A 21,457-nucleotide genomic window follows, 5' to 3' on the forward strand; every position below is an offset into this window, starting at 1 on the left:
TACCAAAGATGGGTGGAGACACTTGAAATTAGTATTGCAATTTACTGAATTATCCACCTATCTCAATGCCACTCAGAACCTCCCAGTCACAACTTAATCAAATTAATCTAACAACCAAGATTAACTTCTCCAATCATTCCAATTGTGCAAATTTTTGCCTAAAAGTGGTGTGCGCTGAACAAATTTAAGAGGCTGAAATATTTTTTGCAGGTCCAATGCTTACTGCCACGCTTCCGGACAAACAGCACACCTTATGGTTACATGGGAATCCCATGATCAAGCCAACGCACTCTCTAGCACCGCCAGCAGCTTCTGAGTATGCCGAAGTAACACCAACAAATCACTTGCAGAAACCTCCCCTTCCAAATTCAGCACCGCCTGAGCCCTATGCCACGGTCACTCTGCAGAGAGGCACTTCAGGAGCATCAGATGACACATGCGCGAAATGTTCAGCAAGTCCCAGTTCCAGTGAGTACAATGCGCCAATGCGCGAACCGATGAACCTGTGCGAGATGCTACCACCGCCACCTGATCATCCATATGGGGCATACAAACCGCCCAATAATATGACCATACGCACCAATCCCACAGCCATGTCCCCACAAGTAATGCGACGGGTACCACCGACGCCGCCAAGATGGGGTACACTTCCACCGCCCATCCCGAGCTTCCCACAGACTTGGTGTCAGCGACGCCCAGAGGACTTCTTTCCCGAGGAGAACGACTACGAGAGCGGCTCCGTCCTCTACGAGCAATGCTGCCGCCCTGGTCATGAAGGTAAGCGAAACATTCTATAAACTATCCGTAGAGCTTATCAAATTCTCGAAAACCTTATATAAAATGAACAAATTAAATGAACAGTTACTGTGATATCACACTTGTACATTAAAATTTTAATATGATTCACATTAATTGTCGCTGGTGAGAGTCCAAATGTGTAATTTGTGTGTTTGAATCATTTCATATTCAAAATTTGATCTATTTGTTGATAAAAAGGTAGACTTGTCCCGCAAAATTTGATATAAATTGATTTATAGCATTAATGCGAAAAATTAATGCGATTTTCTCTTTAAGTTTTTAATGTGAAAAATATTTAAGCTTTATCAATAAATAGAAAAGCCCCAAATATTAAGTGACTCAAAGACACAAATAACATATTTGGACGCTCACAAGCGACAACTAATGTGAATCACATTAAAATTTAACCGTTAAACATTGAGGTAACATAAATTTTTTGTCTGCAAAATAATGTATAGGGTAAATGTCCTAATTCAAAACCATTTCCAGACGCTTTAACTTTGACAGAAGATTCAACACTTTAAGTTCAATTTTTCTGAAGAGAATTACATAAATTTACTCCTTGACTCTTCTAGAATGTTACTGTTTAGTGAAAATTCTTTAGATATAATTTGAAAACCTCTTAAATACAAGAAAAATACGCAAGCACAAAATGCTTCTATTGGAAACAAATTAATCTAAATGGACACAATCGAAAGTTTCTAATTGGAGATAAACAGTGTAAGTGAAACCGCGACGAAAGGCTTCCAAAACCTTGTTGAGTTGCTTTTAAGTGCAGGATTTGTACTTACTCCTGGTCTTTTCTCTTTTCCCATCTAAAACAATAAGAAAATCTCTCCAAGAAAAAATCATATTTCCAGGGTTTCCTATTGAAGCATTTGGAGACACTTCAGAAAAAACCCTTTCTGTACACGAAATAGGTAATTATTTTATTTGAAAACTTCACGTTACCATTAACAATAAAGATTAACACTTAATTTAACTAAATTAGCAAGGAATATGACATAAATGTTAAACAAAACGAATAAACAACAGTCACTTTATTGCGTTTTTCATTGGAGGTCAATCGATGAAATATTCGATGGTGAAAAGGTACACTATTAATTTTTCTGAGAAATTAACAAATTAAAATTTGTGAATATGAATGGATTTTCGCTTTATTTGGAGCAAAATTAACTAAATAATTAAACTGTGGTATAGAAAATATATAAATATAATAATTTAGTACTGTATTTATCATGAAAATAATGACGTTTCCATTTGGAGCAGGTTTTGAATTAGCTTAATTTACCCTAATTTCTCATTATCAAGCATTTTAAGTTTCTTCCATTTCTGAACTCAAAAAAAACTCAAAATAGATGGATTAATTTTTAATGCTTCTTTTGAGGGCTTTGAAATTATAGCGCAATTTTATATAAATTAGATAATATCAACGTCCACCTCAAACTTTGTAATTAGTTCTTACGAAAGAAAAAAACTTATTATTTGAAAAGCAGTTCTCTAGAAAATTTCTTATCTTAAAATAAGGAAATGCAGAGCAAGTTATAGTATTTTACATTTGTTTTATTAAAATTATTGATAAATTTTTAATTAATTAATTAAGTAATTAAATTGTGGCAAACTCGAAAAACATAACTTTATATTTATACTTACGAGTTTGAATATTTTGAAGTTTTTTTTAATGCTTATCTAGTCCCAAGAGATTTGAAACGATTCATATATTAACTTAAAACCTGTTTAAATTACCGATAAAGTAAAAAAAAATTAAATTATTAAGTAAAAATATGAACTAGTGGTTCATTAGCGATTAAAACTGATTCAATGTTATACATTTTTCGAATACCATTAAAATTTATCCAAAATAATCCTAATAGATTAAGAAAGATGTTTCATAAAGCAATGTTTTAGAGGATAACCCGAGGATAATATCTTTCTATAAGGGTACAAGAGGTTTGGTTTAGGAAATAATTAAAGTAAAGCCTTATTTTCCATGGTCTATTTATGGAAGTTTTTTCCAAGAACCACAAACCAGTATCTCTTAGCGTCTGTCTTCTATATAGATCCGTGTAACAGACGAATGAACGGACAATATTAAGCCATTTTATTGTTAGAATTCTGCAGAAAAAACAATATATTATATAAATATATTATCCATAGATTTTTTGATACTTCGGAAAATACTTCAACGACCCCACAATGACCCATTGAAATAACTCTGGGAGTTGGACGATTAGTTCGTTCATCCATCCATACATATTCTTAGAGGTAGTAACATCAACCGTCGAGGGACCACCTGTTCAGAATCAGTCAACCATCCCACCATTAGCACAATGATTATTTTTCCCTCATCATTTTTCCAAAAACATGTCTTACCTCAAATTCTTTAGAACCTCAGCTTCTAAGGTTCAATATGAAATTAAACTTAGTGTGATCGGGTCTAAACTCTGTTGGAAAAATTTATATTTTGGCTGTCCGTCAGTGCATGCGGCTCTTTCTCCAAAAGGTGCTAAAACGACTCTGCAGACAGAACGAAAAGAGATACTTGCCTGCAGTTTTCGACAAAATTTATTATAAAGGGTATATTTAATCGTGTTGAAAGTTTCGTTATTCGTATGGAATTGCTTTAGCATTGACTACCCAGAAATGCCTCCTTTTAATGAAGATGCTTCTTCCGTGCTCTCCTTACTAAATTTCTTTGTGAGCCCATATAGTGGCTGACCAAATGACCGTGGAAATTATGTTACTAGTTAGTCAAATTCCTTTTCAAGCATTAGACCTGATTCGAAGCTTGAACCTGGAACCTTTACGCAAGAGATCGAATTCCCTATCCACGAGTCTAACGAGGCCCCATATGGGGTGCACGGCATAAGATTCTAATGTCGGATCCTTTAAATTCCTTCGCATTAAGTCGGTTCTTATGATGTGGTTTGGCTGCAATCGGTATTTTATGGCACGATTATTAAACCTTCTCGTCGAAAAAGAATTTGGTCCCCTTCGACATCTTAACAGAAGTTATGGTGAATCCAAACCTAGCCCATGGCGAAGTGTTTTTATATAGAGCTGTTTGAAGCCAACTCAAAAATTGATCAGAAACTCAGCTTACACTTCTCAGAACAAGACTGCATTTAGACAGAAATTTAGTATATTTATCCCTCTTTACAGAGCTCAGAGCCTTGTACACAAGACTCACCTCAATTTTGACATAATATCGTGTAACGGTCACGAGTGCAGAAAAATTTCCATACGCATTGGTATGTGAAAGTAAAAAATTGGCTTCAACTTTGAAGGCCACTCGCCAGGGACTAGATTCAAACATAAATCTAAAATTTACTTTACTCAGAAATATCAGAATTTTATCACCGATGCTGCAGATAAAAGGTCTTTTGGAAAGCTAAAACCCTTTGCATCTTGCAACTAAAAATCGAAAAAAAAATATTTTCAAGATTTCGTCGTTGATTTGTTTGATGTTTTTGATTTCGAAAATATTACTATATGTTGTAGCCGATTTCAGACATTTCCAAAAATAGGTCGTACTCTCTACTTGATGTTTGTAGACCTACGCTACAAATGTCAGTATGTATCTTTACCGTATTTAGTATTCGGTATTACTTATTCACCCATATTCGAACCTTGGCAAGTTAAACCGATCTCTAACTATTATATTTATTTATTTATTTATTTATAAATTCATGTCCCTGTACAATTTTTAATTACAAAATGGGGCTGTATATATAAACATTATAAACCAATAATAATTTTTTCCCAAAGTAAAATTGTATTAGATCGTGAAGAAACCGGTGAGCGTCGGGGATATGGGGCAGCTCAGAAAAACAAAGCTTTCCCAAAGATTTCGGCTCAGACACCAAGCTTTCCCCAATGGCTGGGCGAGAAAGAGCATTTCTTTATTTTCTGTTTTTTTTTTTCAATAATTCTTCCACTTAACAATTTCTTGTTTTGTCATATGAGGCGCTCAGAGCAAAAAAAACTCTAAGTCGTATGCATTTCCCTATTAAAATAGCGTTTTTTTTTTGCTCTGAGCTCCTCATCTGGTCTAGGGATTCACAGGACATGGGATTTTAGGAAAATAAAGAAATGCTCTTTCCCACCTAGCCACTGAAGAAGGCTTGGAATCTGAGCCGAAAGCTTTGGGAAAAAATGTTGTTTTTCTGATCTGCCCCATATACCTGACGCTGAACGGTTTCTTCACGGAACCCCGTTGGTAATCTTTTAAATGGTTTTTTATATCTATTCGAATCACATAGGAGATGGACAGAAACGCTAAACCTCTCTTGATTTTCCCAATTCAAATTCTTTACGACGTTTATGGGATGGATGTCCTCTTCATTAGGTATCATCGAATTAAGTTGTCATTCTGTGTAAGTTAGTTGGAGGACGATCATTACGGCAGAAGTTATGATAAAAGTCCAACAGTGTAAGTGTAATACGGGATTCAGGCCTAAGCCTTATCCATTTGACTTAACTTCTCTAATTTCTTATCAATCATGATTTTTGAAAAATTGCACTTAGAGTTGGATTATTAAAGATAAATTACCTATTAGGTTCTCAAAAAGCAATAAAATTGCTCGTTATCTAATATTGGCAAAAAATAAATGATCAGTAAAAAGTCAAAAATGGTCAGCAAAAAATTAAATTTGATCAGCAAATAATTCGAAATAATCAGTAAAAAATTTCAATTTTGTCAGTGTTCAGCACACGGAAGCTGAACAGATTTAGGAAGTTAAAATGCACTAAATTAAATTAAATTATGTAAGCAAGAATTGAAAATATGTCATAAGAATATAGGTGAAAACAAAGAATGTAATTTAGGTCATGCCACTGCTCCAAATTTAATATGTGTCATAAAGTGGGAGTGCATGGCAAATTATATAAAAAGTGAAAATTTGTGAATAAAGTGTGGCAGTTAGCTCTAACCGACAGGTGAGGCTTTTTCTGCTCCAGAACAGACGCTCCTAAGTCAGGCGTCAGCCCTAACGGGCTCAAGGCGGGTGAAGAGTAGAGTGCGGTCATAGGGTGCTGATGGATATAGCACCTCGCGTGACTGCACCAATCTTCACCAGCCCAACGGTCCACTCTCATCGTCGTATGAGATGAACCCCCCCTTATCATTAGAGAAATTTATTTCTCTTGGTCCTTTTCAGCTTACCTACAACCTATCTACAAGTTGGTCCTTCTCGGACACCAGCGTCCAGCTCAGTACAGTCATACCGCTCTGTTCAACGCAATCTCAACATCCGCATTCTTCATTACACTTCTTCCAATATCTTCAAATTTCGTCACAACATCTTCACATCTTTACCACCACGCAATTTATTTCGGCTTCAAATCTTGCACCGATCTTGACAGTGCGTAAACCCTATCAGATAAAATTTCACTTTGAAACTTTTCAAGCAATTTAAATTTTTTCCCTCTTCAGTGGGAAGGAACTATCGTACGGCGCCGCCGGAGAGAGAGGAATCATCCCTCCCCGAGGCTCTAAAGAACCCCCCTACAGAGCCCCCCTTGACATTCTACCAGCTGTGTACTCACTCCAGCTCTTGGGATAACAACCCGGTACATCCACCACAAGAAACGGCTCCAGCTTCAAAACCGACGGCAAAAGAGCCAATACCGAGGCCAAGACCCATCACAATCGCACAGTACAAACAGCGGCTGGCAGAATCAATCCATAACAGAAACTTCACAAATCTTCCTCCCAAAGAAATCCCAAAGAGGAAGAGAAGGAAACGAAGGGGAGGGCGCCGCGTTCAAGAAAAAAAATTAAAAAGGGCTCTTAAAGTCCTATCGAAACATAAAATTATATAATTCCTTGCTTGAAATACACCTTTTCACTCAATTTTTCACACATTTTTTTTTTCTCTTTTCCTGGTCACTCTTACTTGAAAACTTAATCGCACTCACGAATCGCACTCTCTCAAGATGGAAGTTGCCTCAATCATTGAGCAACAGAGGGATCTGTGCGACAAGATCGAGAAACTTGGGGTTAATTTCAAAAAGGAATCCCAAGCCCGACGCACTAAAGAAAACGTTGAGAAACGGCAAAAGAAGCTCGATGAATATTGGAAAATATTTAAGGAAAATCACGCGACACTTCAAGCATCTCTTGCAATCGACGATCCGTATTTTACTGAGAAAATATTTGAAGAAACCAAACGATTGCACAACTCCATCAGTGAAATGCTGAGTATCGAAAATTTGCGTCTTCTAACTCAAGCTCAAGAAGACGATGACGACGAAGAGGAAGAAGAAAAAGCAAAACAAAACGTGGGCAAAAACACTCTGACCAAGCAAATTCCAGAACAGCCACAGCAACGTCAGTGGCAAATGCCCATTTTTTTTCCCACACAACAAATTGTGCAAAACCCAACAATACAATCCAATGCACTCAATAATGCAAATAATCATCAAAGGGACACCTCCAAGCAAGGAACAAGCCCAAAACAACCACTGGACACCTCACAAGAAGGAACAAGCCATTCAAACATCGCATCGCAAAGGTACCAAACAAATTATCAGCGCAATCACGGTTCCAATAATCAGGAACACACTCAGTGGCATCCTCCAAATCCTCAGAATCCACCGCAGGATTTTACAGGGTTTCCTCACTTCCAGGGATACCCATACTTTCCAACTCCGTATCCATATCAAGGAATGGATTACAGGGGAACAGCACCAAAATTGCCACCAATATCCATTGAGAAGTTCACCGGTGATCTCAAGAAGTGGCAAAATTGGATCCAGCTATTTGAAAGCGTCATAGACAAAAATCAACGCATTTCCAACGTGGAAAAATTACAATATTTAAACAATTATTTGGAAGGAGAGCCAAAAGAATTAATTTCAGATCTCAAGCTACAAGAAGACAGCTACCAAGAAGCATTGGATATTTTGAAGCAAAGATATGATGACCAACGGCAAATCATTCTAGCCTACACAGCACTTGTGTTAGATCAAAAGAAGGTGAATTTTCGGTCAGCTCAAGAAATCATCGATCTACACAACAAAACACTTCAATGCTACAAAGGATTGAAGACTATGGGTGCACAAACTCTTGAGATTTTACTCACAGCTCATATGCTCCATAACATGGATAATGAATCTCTACGCATTTTTGAACAATCTTTGATAAATCCCATGAGTATGCCATCAATCAATGAAGTGTTAACATTCCTCAAAAATCGGCACAGAATATTGCAAAAGTGCAATAATGAAAACAAACCAAAAAAGCAACAACAGAATGGGGCACAGCCAAAAGACAATAAGAAAAATTTTCATATCAGCACTAATAGTGCATGTGAAATTTGCAACGCCCCACACAAAATTTTCATGTGCAAAAAATTTAAAGATCTCACACCACAACAGAGAAAAGATCAAGTTAAGCAGCACAAATTATGTTACAATTGCTTATCGTCTCACCATAGATATGAGGATTGTTCAAGCACAAAAACTTGCAAACAATGCAATGGGAAACATAACACCCTTCTACATTTCAATAAGGCAAAAAAAGAGCAGGGAGAATCACAACCAAGCACCTCAGCTCACCACTCTGATGTTCAAGAAAACGAACCTGAGCAAGGGGATAATAATCACAAAAAAAATGTTATTTCCCTCTATGTCAAACCGAAACAGAAAATTCTCCCTACAGCTCTCATAAAAATTCGTGCCCACAATGGACGATGGGACATTTTTCGAGCTTTGGTTGATACAGGCTCAGCTGAAACATTCATTTCAGAAGAAGCAGTGCAAAATCTTGCACTTCCAAGACAAAAAATCAATGCACCAATTCAAGGCATTGGCCAAGCCAGTGCAGGCATCTCAAAATATTCAGTGGAATTACAGATCAAACCACGATTTCCCTCAAATATCGCATTACATGAGAGAGCCTTAGTGCTGCCCAAACTCACGGGCATGATGCCATCAAGATCAATTAGTGCAACAGCAACTAAACACATCAACAACAATATGATTCTAGCAGATCCAACATTTAACATTCCTGGGCCAATAGATCTCATCCTTGGAATAAATCTTTATTCAAAAATCATAAAGGCAGAGATTCACAAATATGACAAAGACGATATCATTGCACAGGAAACAAACATTGGTTGGATCATATTCGGAGAAGCTCCAGCGAGCACACCATCAAGAAACAATATCATCAGTCTCATCTCAATGCAAGAAATTGATGATAACCTCCGACGTTTCTGGGATATGGAAACAAACAAGGAAGAAGATATCACGCCAAACGAAGATTGCGAAAAACAATTCAAACAACATGTTCATCGTGATGAGTCAGGAAGATTTACAGTTTCACTACCATTCAGAAAATCTCCCACAATGCTAGGAAATTCGAAGGACAGAGCAATGTCCAGATTTTTTAGCGTTGAAAGACGCATGGAAAAGGATGAAATTCTGAACGAAGAATATCACAAATTCATGAAGGAATACATTGAGCTTGGCCATATGTCCGAAGCTAATGACAACAAAGGCCAATACTATCTTCCACACCACGCTGTTTTTAAACCCTCCAGTACAACAACCAAAACAAGGGTTGTTTTCGATGCCTCCTGCAAGACATCAACAGGTGTTTCTTTAAATGACGTGTTGCACACAGGCAGCAAATTACAATCAGACTTGACTCATATCGTCATGAGATGGAGAAAACACGAATTTGTCATAATGGGAGATATCGAAAAAATGTTTCGTCAGATACTAGTGCGAGAAGAAGATAGGAACTTTCAGCGAATCCTCTGGAGAGAGGACAAGAACATGCCTGTAAAAGAATACACCCTCAACACAGTGACTTACGGAACAGGACCGGCAACCTATCTCTCAGTACGATGTCTACAAGAGCTCGCAAATCAGGAAGAACTCAATTTCCCCAAAGCTTCAAAAACACTACGAGAAGACTTCTACGTAGATGATCTGATGACTGGTGCTAAAACTATTAATGAAGCTCGCCAATTGCAAAAAGACCTGATCAAACTTCTTGCGAAAGGAGGCTTCAACCTGAGAAAATGGGTATCAAACACAGCAGAACTCACGGCACATCTCCAACCAGATCAAAGAGCAATTCCTGAAAACATCCAAATTGGTACTGACGAGCATATCAAAGCACTGGGAATAGAATGGAATCAACGAACAGACGAATTCACGTTCAGTCTCAATCCACGTGATTACCATGGAATTACGAAAAGGCAACTCCTATCAAGCATTGCATCAATCTTCGACCCCATCGGTTGGCTAGCACCGATCACAGTTCGAGCAAAGATCCTCATGCAAGAACTCTGGAATCAGGAGCTAAATTGGGATGACCCCACACCATCAGACACACAAAAAGAATGGTCATCACTCATGATAGAGCTCCGACAGTTGGATTCAGTGAGAATACCCAGATGGATACACACTAACAACACTACACAACTGCATGGATTCTGTGACGCGTCACAAAAAGCATACGCAGCAGTAGTCTACACAAGATCAGTCGATGAACAAGGACGCGTTCATATACATCTTATTGCAGCCAAAACAAAGGTGGCTCCACTCAAAAACAAGGTAACATTACCAAGATTGGAACTAAATGCAGCAGTCTTGCTAGCAAACCTCCTGCACAATGCACTGGAAGCACTGCAAATCAATAAACCTGAAGTATATGCATGGAGTGACTCAGAAATCACGCTAGCATGGATCGCCAAACCACCAACCACCTGGGAAACCTACATTGCGAACAGAGTATCAAAGGTACAAAATCTCATACCGCAAGCAAATTGGAATCACGTAAGAAGTGCAGAAAATCCAGCTGATGCAGCATCAAGAGGAATAAAAGCTGAAAAACTGCTTAACGACAAACAATGGTGGAGTGGTCCCACATGGTTGAAGAAAAACAAACAGCACTGGCCCATAGAAATCGTCGATGAACATTATCAAGCCTTTATGGCGCAAATAAAACAAGCTCAAAACACAATCTTCACCTTAGATGACTTCAAAACCGCAGAAGTAACGGCGTTAATTATAGAAACAGCTCGCAAGAAGGAAGAACCACAATCAGAGGACGAGAACATTACAAGATTCTCTTCCCTTACTCACTTAATCAGAGTTACAGCACTGCTTAAACGCTTCTTCAACAATCTAAAGAACAAAGCGATGAAGAAAACCGGCAAAATAAGTGCTGAAGAATACAAAGAAGCAAAAACAACATTAATTCGCAGAATCCAAGAAACACACTTCAAAAGGGAAATAAACTGCCTTCAAAAGAATCAACCAATTCCGTCAAACAGCAAAATTCTTTCACTCTCACCGATCCTCGACAAAGAAAACGGACTACTACGAGTAGGAGGTAGACTGCAACACTCCAACCTCGACTATGATGCCAAGCATCAAATTATTCTACCCAAGAATACGCATTTCACAAAGTTGATAATCCAGTACACTCACGATATTACATTACACGGTGGAACACAGCTTATGTTAAACACACTCAGACAAGAATACTGGATTATTAATGCTAAAAGTGGCATTAACAAAATCATTCACAAATGCCTTGCCTGCTTCAAACAAAAAGCAACACAGCACAATCAACTGATGGGAAACCTCCCCGATCATCGAGTAAGACCAAGCGCACCATTCACAACCACGGGTATTGACTATGCTGGTCCGTTCTCCACAAAATGCTCAAAAACCAGAGGAATCAAAACGTACAAAGGATACATCGCCTTATTCGTTTGTCTGGCCACAAAAGCAACTCATCTCGAATATGTGAGCGATTTATCAACAGAAGCCTTCTTGGCAGCTCTGAAGAGATTCATCGCAAGAAGAGGAAAACCATCAATAATATACAGCGACAACGGCAGAAACTTTGTGGGTGCCAAAAACACACTTACAAAAGAGCTGCAAGCATCTATCAAAGACGCAGGAGAAAAGGCACATCGTTACGCCACCAACCTTCAAATTGAATGGAAATTCACCCCGCCATATGCACCCCACTTCGGAGGCATATGGGAAGCAGGGGTAAAATCCGCAAAATATCATCTCAAGAGAATCCTTGGTGACACTGCTCTTACATACGAGGAATTCACCACAGTTCTACACACAGTAGAAGCAGCTATGAACTCCAGGCCGATATCACCCATGTCTAGTGATTCAAGTGACCTCGCCGCGCTGTCCCCGGGACACTTCCTCATCGGAAGACCTATGCTGGCCCCACCAGAAACAGACCAGACGAATCAAAATCCTTCCAACAGGTGGAAGCTAGTCACCAAACTGCAACAAAACCTGTGGGACAGATGGTCACGAGACTATCTAAATCATCTTCAACAGAGACCCAAATGGAATAAGACAAAAACAGAATTCAACGTCAACGACGTCGTGCTACTAAAAGATCAAAACACACCTCCACTTCAGTGGCCACTAGCAAGGATCACCCGAGTGTATAAAAGTCAAGACGGATTAGTCAGAGTAGTTCAAATAAAAACGGCGGAAAATACCATACTAGACAGGCCTATAGTAAAGCTAGCAAAGCTACCATTCCTAGAGGATGAAAATAAAGATCATCCAGCAGAAAAGGAAACGACAGCACTACATTGTCAGATTCAACACAGCACACAAGAAGCTGAAACAAGACCCAAGCGTAAAATTACTCAAAGATCAAGGCCTTGCCTTACATTGCTGCAAATGATTGTCACTTGTTTTATGTTCCTAACAATGGCATTCGCAAGCAACGGAACATCAAACCTTCCCATAACAGGCGGCAACTTTACAATTGTCAACACCACTCCCGGGATTTATCTCGAGAAGGTCGGAGTGGCAAGAGTAAGGAAGGGCAAGGTCAAGATAGAGACACGCATACCCTGGGCTGAATTAAACGAAGATGCTGACAATGTAGAACAGGTGTACAATCAAACAATTCACGCTTGTTCTCGGACAAAAACGCTCACTGAAGTATTTGAATGTGGAGAATTCCCACAATATCTTACACATCTGAAACATGATGTCATGATGATGAATCGTGAGATTGTTAGCAGATTTAGAATTAGACAGAGGCGCAACATCATCACTAGACTATTCAGTGCAGTCTTTGGTCATGACAATCCAGATGACGTTGCAGCGAACAATGAATACGAACTAATACACACCATCAATCAACAATCTAGGATGCTCAACCAGCAAATTATCGACTCGAACAGAATCACAGAAAATAAACTCGAACAATTCAGACGCAGAATCAATGAATTCTCGGACTTCACAAAACAACTAAACAACTATGCACAACAAAATGAAGCCAAAAAAGCACATTCATTTGCAATTGAAGCAGCTATACAAGCAATCAGTTATTTCCAAGAGCTCAGTTCTAAGTACAGAAGAATTATTCTATGCATAACAGATAGAGGAACCCTAATAGACGTAGCTGATCCCGGCATCATAGAAGAAAGCATTAAGAATCTAACAAGGACTCTGTCCTCAGACTTGGAAGTAAAACAAAATATAGCCAAGAGAACATCCTATAGAAGCACCAGTGATGATCTAATTATTTACGCATACCTTGATATAATCGACAAGGCTGACTTTGAAATATTACATGTAACGACAGTGCCAGAAGTTTCAAAGCACAGGACAATCATGATTCCAAAGACCGACACTCAAACCGTTGCCACGAATTATCACCATCAAACTTACTTCTTCATCGAAGACCTGGAAAAACAATGTATCAGCACGCAGAAAAGAGACTTTATATGCAATCCAGGACTCGTGTACGACATGAATCAACACCCCGACTGTATAGTTGACACAATCTACGAACGAAACGCCAAACCACATTGCGAGTTCGCTGAGTTTCGAGTGAATGGAATTCTTTGGAAGACTCTAGCCATGGAAAACACCTGGCTGTTCGTTACTGAACATCCCACATCAGTTGCTATAATCTGCAATGGGTATAGGGAACGCGTTCACTTGAACAACTCTGGAATCATAAGGGTAAAACAAGGCTGCACAATAAATTCTAATGGTACTTCTCTTTCAGGTAGCACGCAGCTTGCTAAAGGCGTCAACAGCAGCTTTCACAAAGCGGTTGCACCCAAAGAACTAGAAGGTGTGCATCGAGTGGAAGCGCCTGCGGTCATTAGGAATCTCCGTCCCATCCCGCAGTCTGTGTCCCTTTATGGAGGCATCAGGTCAACGCCAATAGCTACAGCGGTCACATTTACCAGAATAGCCCATCACCCGGGATTCAGTGTTGGCTCAAGCATCCTTACTATAATTGCTCTCTATATCGTTTGGAAGACACGAAGTGGATGGTTACCAACACTAACGTCAATATGCAAACAAAATTCGACTCAAGACAATACGATAGAAGCAGAGTCCTCAACAGAGCTTCAACAAAAGTTCCAGAGAGTACTTAAAGGTTCCGGTCAGCGAGAAGCAACACCGTCAACCCCCGGCCGGGCCCAAGATGTTCAGCACACGGAAGCTGAACAGATTTAGGAAGTTAAAATGCACTAAATTAAATTAAATTATGTAAGCAAGAATTGAAAATATGTCATAAGAATATAGGTGAAAACAAAGAATGTAATTTAGGTCATGCCACTGCTCCAAATTTAATATGTGTCATAAAGTGGGAGTGCATGGCAAATTATATAAAAAGTGAAAATTTGTGAATAAAGTGTGGCAGTTAGCTCTAACCGACAGGTGAGGCTTTTTCTGCTCCAGAACAGACGCTCCTAAGTCAGGCGTCAGCCCTAACGGGCTCAAGGCGGGTGAAGAGTAGAGTGCGGTCATAGGGTGCTGATGGATATAGCACCTCGCGTGACTGCACCAATCTTCACCAGCCCAACGGTCCACTCTCATCGTCGTATGAGATGAACCCCCCCTTATCATTAGAGAAATTTATTTCTCTTGGTCCTTTTCAGCTTACCTACAACCTATCTACAGTCAGTAAAAAGTAAAATTTTGTCAGTAGAAAGTTAAATTTGGTCAGTAAAAACTTCGAATTGATCAGTAGATATATTCGAGTTGATTAGTAAAAAATTGAAAATTAATCAGCAAAAACATAAAACGGTCAGTAAAAAGAAATTATGGCCAGTAAAAAATTAAAAATGAGCAGTAAAAATATTCGAGTTGATCAGCAAAAAATAAAAAATGAGCAGCAAAAAAAATTAAGAAAAGCATTAAAAAATTAAAAATGAGCAGTCAAAAATAAAAAGTGGTCAACAAAAAATTAAAGATGATCAGTAGAAATATTCGTATTGATCACTGAAAAATTAAAAAGTGGTCAGCAAAAAATTAAAAAGGAGCAGTAAAAAAATAAAAATTGGTCAGTAGAAAATAAAAAGTGATCAGTAAAAAATAAAAATTGGTCAGTAAAAAAATAAAAGTGGTCAGTGAAAAATGAAATGTGGTCAGCAAAAAATCAAGATTGGACAGTAAAAAATAAAAATTTAGTTAGCAAAAAATTTTAAATGAGCAGTAAGAAATAAAAATTGGTCAGTAAAAAATTAAAATTGAACAGTAAAAAATTAAATGTGGTCAGTACAAAATAAAAACTGATCAGTAAAAAATCTAAAAACTGATCAGCAAAAATAAAAAAAATGGTCAGTAAATTATGGAATGTGGTAAGTGAAAAATTAAAATATGAGCAGTGAGAAATAGAAATTAAAATCAAAAATAATAAAAATGCTCAGTAAAAATTAAAATGTGGTTAGTAAAATATAAAGGGAAACTATAAATGATAAGTAAAAAGTTAAAAGAAGTTTTACTGCTCATTTTTATTTTTTTTACTGCTTTTTTAAATTTTTTACTGATCACTTTAATTTTTTGCTGACCAAATTCAATATTTTTACTGCTCATTTTTAATTTATTACTGACCACTTTTTATTTTTTACTGACCACTTTTTTTTTACTGATCATCTTTTACTTTTTACTGATCATGTTTTATTTTTTACTGACCGCTTTTAATAAAGTACTGCTCTTTTTTAATTTTTTACTGATTTTTTTAAACTTTTTACTGCCCTTTTTATTTTTTACTCACCATTTTTTTTACTGATCACTCCGAATTTTTTTGCTGACCAAATTTGGCTTTTTACTGCTCGTTTATTCAGTGCCCTTAATATTTAGAGACCTTCTGGAACTAGGCTAAACCTCTAGTCTAAAGACTGCTTAACTCTTCCCGCCTGTACGTGATTTTTTCTGCCATGTTCGACGCCTGATGAAGAAGACATCCATCTTCGAAATGTTGTAGAGAATAAAATTGTGTTACATTCCATCGGACCGAAAATCATCTGAAACATTTCATGATCTTTTCGAATCAGTTGTTAACCCAATAGTTCCTTTTCTTACTTTTCAAGAAAGGGGATCATCATAATAGACTAACGATTAAACTTTATTTTCCTCCAAAGACCCCGAACAGAACTACTTCAACGGGGGCGAACCCACCGAAGAGTACTACCGCAATGTCAACATGGAGTTCTTCGAGGACCAAGAATTCGAGCCGAGCACACCTCCGCCACCGTGTCCGGCGGACGCCTATACATCTAAGATCAACGCCAATCTACGCCTAATAGCCAATGGTTCCGTGGACGCCAGCCAATTAAACGGGAAACGGCCGACACCACGAAGCCACCAAGGCAGCACAACGCACAGTGCACACAGTTCCGACGACGAAAGTGAGAGCGACAACCGGTGGGCGCCACGGTCGAGACGAAGTCGTTCGCGGTCGAAAAGCGGCGACAGGAAGTACAGAAATGGCGGCCACATCCGATGAATGCGCCACGACTGATTTTCCAACACTTTTCGTGTGTTAATTTTTTTTTATTAAGACATTAGTTGGACGCTTTTTCTGAAACATTGTGAAGTCAGAGAATTTTTGAACAGTGTGATATTTCAGAAGACGGATAGGGCGTTGAGATCCAGAAAAGACGTTTTAGTTTCAGTGCAACAATGACAAAGAAATACACTGCCATAAAATACACTAAATAGTTTTTTTGTCTTTTACATTTGAAAAAAAAAGAAAAAACAGAGAAACAACTTACCATATCCTTTTACAAGCACTGAAGAACATATTTGTTTTTCTCTTTTTTTAATTCTCTGCATTCACAATGTTTTGTATTCAGGAGTAACATAATTTCAATTGTGAAATGACTAAATTGTACAATAGTCTTGTTTGTTTTATTGTAAAAAGAAATACAAAGAGAAGAAATATTTAGAGTTAAAAAAAAAATGAGTGCTGGTTTGTATTATCATATTTCATGGGTATAATTATTTATATTTAAAAAGAAAATGATATTAAATCAATTTTTTATAATATATTTTAGATAGATTTCCTATCAAAGGTTTTTTATTGATGAAAAATAAATAAAAGTGGTGTATGAAATGAATTTATTCATTTTGGGTTCTTTTTACTAAAACAAAAAATCATTTGAAAAAAAAACAAATAAAAAAGAGAATGAGACCGACTTTTTTTCTAGAAGATAGGAAGAATAATGAAGTTGTTGAAAAAAGAAAAATTATAATATAGCGATGAAGAAAAAAAAACAGTCTTAAGTTTTTGCCTTAAATCAATTTAAAAGAAAAAAATCATTAAAGACGATATTAATATGTATTATACAGTCCCAAGAAAAAAAATAATGATATTTATTGATGAAGAAGAAAAGACTCAAAATAGAAATTGTTAATACTCAGTATTTCATGTCCTTTCTTCAAAATATTCTTTTCTTTTTCCAAATTTAGAAATACAGAGAGAAAGAAATCTCCATGCATCAAAGTCCAAAAGACATGCTTCTCAGCTTTTTTTCTCAAAATCAAAACCCTCATTCTCCCAGAGAAACTTTCTCACGGAATATTTTTTTTTTCCGAGCAAAAATGGCCCAAGAGAAAAAAATGGTTACTCAAAAAAAGTGCATAATCTTAAGAATGAATTCTAAGCTCCTCTGTAAATAGCAAACAAAAAAAACCTATCCTAACTAAAAATGACTAATATTACTTTATCAATAACTTGTATTATAAATATCAATAACAAAACAAATATAACAACAACTTGTATAAAAGAATAAAGAAAGCATTTATTTATATTACGGAACAAACAATGCTAAATCATACAAAATTGAGATGAAGAAATCAGTTAAGTTTTGAAAAATATTTCATTTTCTGTGAAAAAAAAAATCTCAAAATAGTTTTCCATACATATCGAATACAAAACTGACATGGAAAATTAGTTTAAAAAAGAAAAAAACATAATTCATTGAATAAATCCAAAAAGAAAAAGTTGCAAAAACCATATCCATATTTATATTGAATGAACAACAGGATAGTGTAATATTTAGGAATGTCTTGAAAAGATGGAAAAAATTTATACATAATCAAATAATTAGTTACCATTTGACATCAATCACAAGTATTATTTTGTAGATTTTCCATTTTCAACGTTTCAGCTAAATAGAGTTCTACTGCGATTTATTTCCTTTCGTGTTTTGGACAAAAATTGAGAATTTTCGAAAGTTATACAGTGAAAAAGAAATAGTAAAGTCTAATATTTAGAATTTACATGTGTAGAAATGACAACAAACATTCTAAATATAAGATTTTACAAAACAATATACAAAGAAAAAGAAACAAAAAAATAGCCGTTTTCGAAAATTTCCAAAAAACAAAAAAAAAACAAAATCAGAATTGAGACAAATAAGATGAACAAGGTGGCAATGTATAAAATGTTACTGAATCCTTCCTCCTGGGAGTGCCAAGAATCGTGTGCGGTGAATGGATAATAAGAGAAGGCAACTTCGAGTTAACTTTGTAAATTTTTTTCACCCCAAAAATCTGAGGTGGAAGAAGACAAATAAATGTCGAGGAAGATGAAAGATACAAAATAAAATGCTAAATAAACTTTATTACTTATAATAAGAAAGTGTCTTTTATTTCTTTACATTTCAAATTATTTCAGATTTTTAAGACGAAAGAAGAAGATTTACCTAATCAGGGATGTGTTGCGACAGACAGACAATTTTTCCGTAAGTCCACTATTGTATATTTCCGAAAAGAATTTTAAAAGTGGTTTTCATTCAAAAGAAAATCAGGGGAAAATTTGTTAAGTTCTCAAACTCACAAGAATTAGATCACTCCATGGACTCCATGAATTTTCCTTTCCCATTTTTTTCTTTAGCTTTTCTTAATACCAATTTTTTTTTTAATCAACTGAACGGCACTGTGTTGAACTTCCGCTATTTTAATATTCTGCAAGATCAAAATTTTGATTTCCAAAAGCATTATTTTCTGCCTTGAAAATTTTGAACAGTAAAATAAAATACATTCAAGAGTAGAACAGCATAATGCCCAACGCACAATAACTTTTGTTTGTAAAAATGTTTTTAAAATTTCCCATGAAAGTGAGCGAGATGACTAGATCTAGGTCTCACTTACTCTCATCGAAATGTCAAAAACATGTTTACTAAACAAAAGTTATTGTGCGTTAGGCATAATTCAGAACCTGTCCCAAATTTCTCACAACTCTAAATGGGAAAACGAACCTAATAATCACAGTACTACATTTTATTATTTATTTCAAAATCTTTATTAATTGATTCTTTGAGCTCCAGATAAATCAAAATAAAGGTTCTGAATTAGGCTATTTTGCCCTACTGTTCCAAACTGTCTCCCCAATCTCTAGAAGTTCAGGACTTCGGACCTTTGAAGAACATTGTATCGATTCTAAATGATTATTATTATTATTATTATTAATTAATTGAGTATATTTGGATGAAGAACTGGTGTGTTATGCCCAACGCACAATAACTTTTGTTTAGTAAACATGTTTTTGACATTTCAATGAGAGTGAGTGAGATCTAGATCTAGTCATCTCGTTCATTCTCATGGGAAATTTTGAAAACATGTTTACAAACAAGAGTTATTGTGCGCTGGTCATTATGCCCAGCGCACAATAACTCTTGTTTGCAAACATGTTTTCAAAATGTCCTATGAGAGTGAACGAGATGACTAGATCTAGATCTTACTCACTCTTATTTAAATGTCAAAAACATGTTTACAAAATAAAAGTTATTGTGCGTTGGGCATTATACATCGATAGGGGACTCTCCGGTGATGACCAGTGGATTTCGGTCCTGGATATGGACTTTTGTACTTCAATCGATCACTGAAGAAGGTCCATATTCAGGACCGAAAGCTCTGAGCATGATTGAAGAAGTGTTTTTCTTTGTGAAGTGACTTCAAATCCACTGTCCATCACCGGAGAGTCCCCTATAGAGACTATTAGGTGTTTTCTGAATAGGGTCTTGGACATAATAAGCCGATAGAGTTCAGATTTCGACTTTAAACTTAGACCTGTATCAAGGAGTAAACGAGGAATCGAAAAAAGTTGAAGAAACAAAACATGTATAAATTAACTTAAAAAAAAATAATCACAAACCGTACTTATACAATTTCAATCTATGGTAACCATTTTGTGTAGGGCAAGTCTGGCTTCTTATTAATATTTAATCGAGTCTAACAAATCACCCCAATTGATTGAAAAATACGTTTTCTAGAAGTGATTAACATTTGATTCCGAAAATCGTTAGTGATTTAAAAGCATTCTCGCATATGAATGAGAAGTAATCCTAGACAACTTCCAAAAACGGTTCCCAGTCAATATTCCGAACAATAAAATCCCGAACCCTAAAATTCCGAAAGATAAAATTTCGAAAGCAAAAATTTCAAAAGGAAAAATCCTGAAAGCCAAAATTTCGAATCGGAGTGTCATAGCTATTTCTTCTACTTCTGGAGACGAAGGAAAATTTTTTTTAGAAAATTATTCTATACCTTATCGTGTGATCGCTTTTCAGGATTATGGCTTTATTGGAATTTTCATTGTCACCGACAAATAGCTTTGTATTTGCTTGCACAAAATGCCGTTGAAGTTCGAAAAATTCAAAGTCAAGTCATTTCAGTACGCGGACGAAATGTCTTCTTATGCTTAAAATGATCCAAACTGGATCCGAAAATAAGGGAAACTTTAAGAATTAAAAAAAATAAGAAGATGAATGGAAAAAAATAATACTGAAAAAACACCTAAGTAGGGTAGGCACTTTAGGAGACCATAAAGGATCCAAAAAGGTTGTCTAAATCGCTTGGATTCTAAGCCAGTGATAGAGGACGAAAAACAATCAAACAGATAGACATTATCGTTTGAAACATTCATATTTTTGTTAAAATTAGGGTAACGTGTGGTATTTCCGGACACTTTTTATCACTTTTAAGTTTCAAACAGCTTAACGACTTCTCAATTTTTTTTCTTTGTTGATACAAATATTTATATTCCTTATGCTATCCTGAATAAGATTCTTATCGAAAAAAGTTGAAAAATGCATAATTTTTTATACAAAATATCAAAAAATGTAAAGAAGTAAGAGTGGTATATTTTGGGACAGTTGGCTATTTCGGGACAGACAAAAATCGCTATTATGCAAATAAATTTCATCGAGCCTGATTATTTACCTTTAAGTAGAAGTTCTAAACTACACTCTTTCATAAAGATTTTGTTTCAATTTCACTTTTAAAGTGACTTAAATCGAAAAAAACTAAGCACTGAAGGTGTTGTAAAAAGTGAAATGTGACACTCTCAATTCACGGGTATTTCACGCTTTAACTTAAATAAATTTTCAGAAGT

General features: G+C 36.3%; 1 protein-coding gene across 1 annotated transcript in view; it reads left to right on the forward strand.

Moving 5' to 3' along the window:
- Positions 1-18,703, forward strand: part of LOC129804087 (netrin receptor DCC-like) — a 197,500-nt gene extending 178,797 nt beyond the window's left edge. The window contains exons 11-12 of the mRNA XM_055851121.1: positions 211-777; positions 16,200-18,703. Coding sequence (XP_055707096.1) covers positions 211-777; positions 16,200-16,564 — 932 coding nt within the window. The 3' untranslated portion in view covers positions 16,565-18,703. The remainder of the gene's footprint in view (positions 1-210; positions 778-16,199) is intronic.
- Positions 18,704-21,457: the final 2,754 nt, after the last annotated feature.

Source organism: Phlebotomus papatasi, chromosome 2 (genome assembly GCF_024763615.1).
Source record: "Phlebotomus papatasi isolate M1 chromosome 2, Ppap_2.1, whole genome shotgun sequence".
Taxonomy (NCBI): Eukaryota; Metazoa; Arthropoda; class Insecta; order Diptera; family Psychodidae; genus Phlebotomus; species Phlebotomus papatasi.